General features: G+C 53.4%; 1 protein-coding gene across 7 annotated transcripts in view; it reads right to left on the minus strand.

Annotated features, from left to right (window-relative positions):
• The window catches only part of PCDH7 (protocadherin 7), a 421,565-nt gene extending 415,408 nt beyond the window's left edge, over window positions 1-6,157 (minus strand). For 5 of the 7 annotated variants that reach the window (XM_073012477.1, XM_008017688.3, XM_008017687.3 and 2 more), the window contains exon 1: window positions 1,265-6,157. In XM_073012477.1, coding sequence (XP_072868578.1) covers window positions 1,265-4,438 — 3,174 coding nt within the window. In that variant the 5' untranslated portion in view covers window positions 4,439-6,157. The remainder of the gene's footprint in view (window positions 1-1,264) is intronic. The other 2 variants (XM_008017693.3, XM_008017694.3) reach the window with 2 other exon arrangements.
• Window positions 6,158-7,944: the final 1,787 nt, after the last annotated feature.

Here is a 7,944-nt window from a genome sequence, read left to right on the forward strand (position 1 = left end):
AAACTAATTTCAGTAGTCATGAAAGCAATAAAGGATTAATATCTCTTTCTGTAACATCTTCAATGAGGCTATAACTTTTTCCTTTGCCTCAGTTCTTCTCAGATTCCACATTCCACATGCAAAGCATATTTAATAGAAATTAGATTGACAGTCATAACTGTGTTTCTTGAGATGTGTTCTGACAGTAAGAAATACGTAATGTTTTATTAGCTGAGGTTGCTGTACCATGAGACACAGCCCTTTCCAAAAGATCTTATTTATGTGTGGCAAACTTTGGTGGGTATACAAAGTAAACTTTCTGAGGATTGTATATCACACAAGGAAAACTTTCAAAAATAAATTTCAGTTTTGCTTAAGTTCCACCTCAGAATATATGTATTTTTTACTGTTTCTACATTTCACTGAGAAACAATTATGTCAAATATTCCACATAATCTTTACATTCTCAATATATCATAATGCATGCCAAAATAGTCTTGCAGACAGTACATCAATCATGAATACTTTCATTACTTGGCTTAAATAATAAATGGCTCATGCGATGTATTTTTGTTTGCAAACTTTTAATACTAAAGAGGAAGTATGCAAATGGTGACTGCATATCATTATCAAATACTAATTGTTATAGGTATCAATTATTATAGATATAAAAGATTGAAAGTGGTGTTTTGCATGACATTTGCATATCAGTAAATATTTTTAAACCAGCATTTTCATCAAAGTAGTCAGTATTTCAATATCTCAGACTTAGTACTACGTCTGCATGATTCAGCATCTATTTATCTGTAAAATCCTACATTGTAAATAACATAGTTAAAACTTTTATGGTATCCAATTTGCATAGACACCAGTAGCAACTTTAGAAACTTTTTCTCTGGATGCAATTATCCACTTAGTTGCCACAAAAGAAAAATAATTTCAGGTGAAAACTAACCATCTAAGTAATACATACATATTTATTCTGGAAACAAAAAATGTAGTATAAATTAGGGATGTCAAGTGCAAAGAGAACTACAAAACACTGCCTACTCTGAATACTTCCTTCAGTAGTTCAGTGAACCTTAATTCTAACTTGCAAAATACAGTGGTATACCTCTTGTAGATGGCCTTTGCTAAATTAATGGTGCAAAAATTAACATTAAATTCCTACTGTTAAAATTTTAATAACTTTAAAAACGAGAAGACAAAACTTTACAGAAGATAATCCGTCTCAGAGTTATTAACCCTCCCAGGGATGTTTAAATATATTTGGGATACATCTTACCTGTTTGCTGTACTTGTTATTGGTTTGACAGCTGTACTCAGAGCAGTGATCTGATCCAATTGAAATGTTGTCTCCTGCTCCCACAAATGTGTTGGCTGGTGGTAGATCTTGTACGGCCTGGTGCTTTTTTCCTGCAGTTGGTGACTGGGGATGAAGCTGAACAGTAGGCAATGGGGAACTAGATTTGTAATGCCTTGCCAGGTCAGGACTGCCAGGCCCACCATTAACGGATCTGTATCGCCCCATGCTTGGGCTATCTGACAGCTTCTCATTGACACTATCATACCTCTGTCCATTTGGTTTAGAAGCCTCTACAGTGACAATGCTGCTGTAGAGAGGCTGCTTAGATTTTTTGTTTTTCTTGTCCTTTTTAGGCTTTTTAGATTTGTCATGCTGTTGGGGTGTAAAAAAGTCTTCGTGATCTTTTTTGCCAGCTTCATAGCCATTTTTAGTTTTGGACCTGCAGTACCTTGCCATCACTACAATTAAGATGATTAGAATCACCGTCATAATGCCAGCAACCACACCAATGACAATACTGAGTCTCTGTTTGCTAATTTCATAGCTTGGGTCACCAGCTATATCCTGGGTGAGTGGGGTGTGCAAACTTCTAGCTATCTGGGAGTCAATCACAGTTGCATTAGAAACACTTTCATTGACAAACACATGCACCAGAGTCGTGGTGGACTGGGAAGGCTGCCCACTGTCATTCACTTGCACCACCAACCTGTGCAAGCCATAATGCTTTTGGGTGAGTTTTCCCACTAAGGAAACCACACCACTAGTGGGATCAATTTCAAACAGCTTGAAGGGATTCCCTCCCACAATGCTGTAGTTCAGGTCTGCATTGATGCCATCATCACTGTCTGTTGCCAACACTGTAGCTACTACTGTCCTGACATTACTCGAAGGTGGCAGTAAAGTGTAGGAAATGTTTTTGGGAAGGGTAACCGTGGGAGCATTGTCATTTTCATCCATCACAAAAAGCGAGACTGTAGCTGTGGCAGATCTGGGAGGATCTCCCCCATCCACAGCCTTGACTCTGAAAGTGTATGTGGTCTGATGTTCCCGGTCAAAAGACATTGTGGAGTAAATGGTCCCCGTGTCATTTTCAATAGAAAAAATGTTATTGTTCTCCTCTATGTACAGACTCATCTCTGCATTCCGCCCCTTGTCAGCATCCATCACGGTGACCATCCCCACAGGGCTGTTGGGCTGCAAGTTTTCTTTCACATAAAAGGTGAAGACGTCCTGCATAAACTTAGGGTCATTGTCATTCTTATCAGCCACCTGCACAATCACCGTAGTGCTGCCCTGCAGCACGGGGATGCCTTTGTCTTTGGCGTTAACTTTAAACTCATACCTGTCAGTCTGCTCGCGGTCCAGCACCGTATTGACCAGGATGTCCCCAGAATCGGGATCGATGGCAAAGATCCCCATCACAGAGGAGTCCAGCGAGTAGGCGATCTCAGCGTTCTTTCCGCTGTCTGCGTCTGTCGCCAGCACTGTGGCCACTCTCTCGCCCGGGATGTTGTTCTCAGGGAAGTAAACCTCCACCACCGACTGGCCGAACACAGGCGGGTTGTCATTCGTGTCTCCCACCTTCACAATCAGGGAGTTGTTGCTCGAGAGGCTGGGGCTGCCTGAGTCCACCGCCACGATGACCACGTTGAACTCCCGGGTGGTCTCATAGTCCAGAGGGGTCGAGGTGTGCAAAAAGTACTTTTTTTTGTTCTGGTCGCCCTCGGTGTCGCTGGCTGGCTTGAGCTGGAAGGGCACGTCGCCCACCACGGTGCAGGTGACCACCCCGTTCTCGCCTTGGTCTCGGTCGGACACCTGCACCAGAGCGATGGGGGTGTCGACCAGAACGTCCTCGGCCACATTGGCCACCCCGTCCTTGAGGGGGATGCGCCCAATCTTGCGGATTTCAATGGATGGCACATTGTCATTCTCGTCTTTGATGTTAAGGACCACGGTGGCCTTGTCGGTCTTGGGGGGCTGCCCACGGTCGCGGGCCATGACCGTGAAGCGCAGCTGGTTCACCTCCTCGCGGTCGATCCGGTGCAGGACGCTGAGCCAGCCGGACGTCTCGTCAAGGCGCAGCAGTCGCCTCACCGACTCGGTGGCCGCCCCGAACACGTACTCGATCTGCCCATTGACCCCCACGTCCAAGTCAGCTGCGCGCAGTTGCAGGATGGGGGTCCCCGGGGCGCTGTTCTCAGCCAAGTCGGCCTCGTACACGCTCTTCTCGAAGCGGGGGCTGTTGTCGTTCACGTCGGTGATGAGGACCCGTAGGATGGCCTGCGAGGAGCGAGGCGGGTCGCCGCCGTCGCGCACCCGCAGGGTCAGCTCGTAGGAGTCGCGCTGCTCGCGATCCAGGGCCCCCTTCACGATCAGCTGCGGCTGCTTCTCGCCATCCGGGGTGTCCGCCACCTGCAGCTCGAACACGCTGCTGCGGCCGCCGGGGTTGGTGCCGCCGCCGCCCTCTGATGCGTCCAGCCGCCGCTTGGAGCCTCCCGAGCCGCCGCCGCTCGCGCCGTTCCCGCCGCCCCCGGGATAGGGGGCGCTGTCGGCCGCCCCGGCGCGCCGGCTCTCGCCGCCGCTGCCACCGCCTCCGGGCTCCTGGAGCAGCTCGTAGCGCTCGATGCCGTTGCGGCCAAAGTCGCGGTCAGTGGCGGTGGGCAGCAGGTAGAGTGTGCCCACCGGCCTGTTCTCCTCCACCGTGAGCGTGAGCACGGGCGACGGGAAGGTGGGCGTGTTGTCGTTGATGTCGAGCACGATGACCCGACCCTCAAACAGGTCTACCCAGCTCTGCGAGGGCCCGATCACCGACACCTCGAAGTCCAGGAAGCACTCGTTCTCGTCGAAGATCATCTGACACTGGGGCAGCTTCTCGCGGTCGATGCGCCTCTCGCTTGTGCTCAGCTCGCCCGTGAGGTTGTCGATCTTCAGGTACTCGGAGCCGGACTCCAGGCTGAAAGTCACCTCACCCGATCCGGTCACGATGCCCAGGTCTGAAGCCACGTTGCCGATGCGGACGTCGGCGGGGCCCTCCTCGGCCAGCCGGTACCGGAGGAGCTGCTTGGCGGCCGCCAGGCTGAGCGAGAGCGGCAGGAGGAGGCAACAGCCCAAGCACCAGCCGCGCGCCCATCCCGCGGTCCGCATCCTCAGCATCTTCTCCTGCTGCTGCTGCTACTGCTCCTTCTAACCACAGCCCCCTCGGCGCCCCCCTCCTCCGGGGCCGGCCGCTTGCCCTCCTCCCAGTCCTCTCCCCTCTCCCGGAAAGGAAGGAGCGAGAGAGAGGGGAGGGAGGGGGCAAAAGCGGCGTGGAGAGTCGGCCGGGAATGGAGGTGGGAGGGCAGCGATAGATGCTTTTTTTTTTCCTCCTGCTTCTTCCGAAAGTTATTGTTTCATAATTCATGCAATGGGTGCTAATCGCCCGCTCGCCGGCCGCCGTTCAGTCGCAGTACTCACAGTTCACGGGACACTGCGCGCCGCGGGTTCGGCGCCCCCCCCCCCAACCCAGAGTCATCCCCGCAGCGGGCGGAGAATCCCCGGCTCTCGTCCCCGCTCTGTCGGAAGGGGCCAGAACTGCTCCGGCAGACGGGCAGTGGGGCTGGGAAGAGGTGGGGAACGAGCCTGCAGCCTCCCCCGCCTGCCAGCCCGCTGGTCTTTGCTGCTACTCGAGTTGAGTCCAATTCACGTTCCAGGCACTCACTCCAAACCCAGGCTCTGCTCCGACTCCGGCCGCCCAGGCAAACGTGAGTCGCTTCCTGCACCAGGCGCTGGGGCCAGCAACAAGCCAGTCTCAACTCCGACTCTGCTCAGGCAGCGGGGGAGCCAGTCAACAGATAGAGAATGAAAAATCCCCCGGCACGTCGCTTCGGGCACGGTGCAGTGGAGACTACTCGCGTCACAGCGCGGTCCGCGTCTGGGTCCCCCCGGCGCGCCAAAGAGAAGCCCGAGCCATCTTCAGAGACGCCCAGAGAGTCAGTTCCTTCTCACCCCGGAGAGCGCGGGTTTCTCTTTTTTCTTAACAACTCTGCGCAAGGTCATTAGTCACGAAGCCGCCGCCTGAAACCGCAGCAGCCTTTCGCCCGCGGGGGCGAAGGCTGAGCGGTGCGCACCGTGCGGTGCTCAAGTTTGGGTTCGCAGCCGCAGAGTCCGTGCCTTTTCTCACCTGCATTCGGCCCGCTTGTCGGAGCAGTGGGATCTGCAGCGCTGTGCGCGATTCAGGGAGGAGATTGCAGCCTCTCTCTCTCTCTCCCCGCTCTCTCTCGATCCCTCCCCTCCCTCCCTCCCTTTCTCTCTCCTCCCTCCTCTCTCTCCTCCCTCCTTTCCTTTCCCCTTTCCCCCTCTCCCACTCGCTCTCTTGCACGCTCTCTCTCCTTCCTTTTAGTCCCAACGCAGGGAACTCGAGCTGAACTTGATCCCTTTGCAGTTCAAAGGTGAGCAAACCAGGCTCGGAGCACAGGCGACGTTAGCCGGCGAAAGCGCACGGCTGGGCGTCCCCAACGGCAATTAACAAAGATGCCCAATTCTGTCTGGATTTCCGAAGAAAAGCCAAAGGCTTTGGGGCGGGGGTGGAAGGGGAGGTGGAGTCAGAGACAGCTGCCAAGTAGCTTTAAAAAAAAAAAAAATCCAGTTTGCCAAGGGGAGAAAAAGTGCCAGTCGTTTGTGGCCTCGGAAGTGCCCTGGCACGGCTGGTGAATTCCGCAGTTGTCTCGTCCCTTTCGCGTCTGGGAGAGTCTGGTGCGGGCGCTCCCGCCGCCACTCGGGCTGCAGCGGCTCGGAGACACTGAACCGCTAGTAGGAAGCTCCCGTTCGCTACCCGCGAGCAGGAAACCCGCAAGTTGCCCAAAGTGGTGGTTGCTGCTGGGAGCTCGCTCGCTCACGGATCAGGCTTGTCCCTGACGCTGCTGCTGCAGCGGCGGCGGCAGTAGCTGCCCAGCCGCCGAAACTACACACAGGGAGAGAGCGAGGGAGGAGGGCCCGGGGTAAGGAGGCGGGAGGGAGCGTCAGCCAGCCTCCGCGCTCGGGAAAGCCCAGCCTCAGCTCCAGGGGCCGCTCAAAGTGTGCCCAATCCCAGCCAGTCCTCTTTAAGCCAAAGCTCAATGCCCCCCAGCGAGTACCTCCGTCTTCTTCTCTGGGGGACTTGTTTTCCCTCCCTCGGGCTAGTAAATTTCCTCCTCCCTTAACTAATGCCCAGTTCACGCGTGAGAGCTTTCCGAGCTGGTCTCAGGATAGATTTGTGCTTCTCCCTCTCTCTCAGACGACGTCCTCCCCCTACCCCCTCCACCCGGAAAGTGTCTCCGGTTCGCGATTTAGCATCTTGGTTACGACATGGTTATCGGGGTCTTGGGGAACACACGAGAGCCCAGAAAGCCACTCTATTCTGAAAAACCATGACGGGCTGCAGTAGTGAAGAGAGAACATCAAACTCCAGAGAGCGGGAGAAAGATCCTTTTTTGGGAGCTCAGACTTTGGATGGTTGCGGGGGGGGCGGTGGGTGGAGGGGGAAGGATGCCTGTCTTTGTTTAAATGCTTGACATTCCTGTCGTCGTGCTTGCTTATGGGGGTAGACCGTGTGTGCGCGCGCCTGGTGAATAAACACATGTTGGAAACCACGATATTATTTTCTCAGCAGAAACCTGCAGCCTTTAGTAACTGGCAAAGTGTAGCGTCACCTATCTGGATAAAAGGGAAATAAACTCTAATGGTAACTTTGTGTACCAAAGTGTCCCCAGCTTTCCATCTCTCCTTTTGACTTTTGTGTCACTTGATTGTCCCTATTTCTCCAAGCAAGGCGTCTCCAATTTTCATTCACGACCACCGCAGCCGGCCTCATCAGATCTCAGGTCTGGTTGTTTTCTGAACTGAGCCATTTACTCATTTATTTCAGTGGCTGTAAACGAAGAGGCCTGGCTAGGATTAAGAGGATTGAGAAAGACTGGAGGTATTTGGGGAGAATTTTTACCATCTCAAAAGACAGAAAGGGCTGCTGCTGGGGTTTGATTAGACTTCAGTTCGCCTGACGTATCTATATGCATTTAAGGGCCTCCCCTTGAAGAAAAATTTCAAGCCGAAAGAAAAAAAAATCTGTCCAGTGTGGGTATTCTTTACGAGACCTGGGTGAGGAGACAGAATGATTTAAACAAGACAAACATCAATAAAGTCAACAAGCAGATGCAGCGCGCGGTTGTTTGGGCGGGCTCAGGCACAGGAATGAGGAGGGAGAGGCGGCAGAGATTTCCAAGCTCTCACTACTGGGGATCGTAGAGGCGCGGAGGATGGAAATGTGCAAGTGTGTGTCAGGGAGCTGGCGAGTATTTTCCAGTCTGTGGAAGCAGCATCACTCCGGGGGTGGTGGCTCCTCCTCCGAGGCCAGGGCAGGGAACCCGGCCTTCCCGCTAACCCTCCGGCGGCTAGCACCCAAGCCTCTCAGCTCTGTATCTGCAGCATCAGCGAGAAAAGCCCCGCGCGCAGGCTCAGTGCGCACCGCCGCAGTCTCGAGCCGGGGGCGGGGAGCGGGGGGGCGGGAGTGGGCTCCGCAGCGCCTCCGCGCTGGCTAAGTGGCAGTAAAGCCAAATCCCTCTTGCATTTGGCAAGAACTCGGGTTTATCGGAACGCCTGCCTCACTCCAAACCTCCGACCCCGGCTCCCCTTTTTCCCAGGTTCGA

Source organism: Chlorocebus sabaeus, chromosome 27 (assembly GCF_047675955.1).
Source record: "Chlorocebus sabaeus isolate Y175 chromosome 27, mChlSab1.0.hap1, whole genome shotgun sequence".
Taxonomy (NCBI): Eukaryota; Metazoa; Chordata; class Mammalia; order Primates; family Cercopithecidae; genus Chlorocebus; species Chlorocebus sabaeus.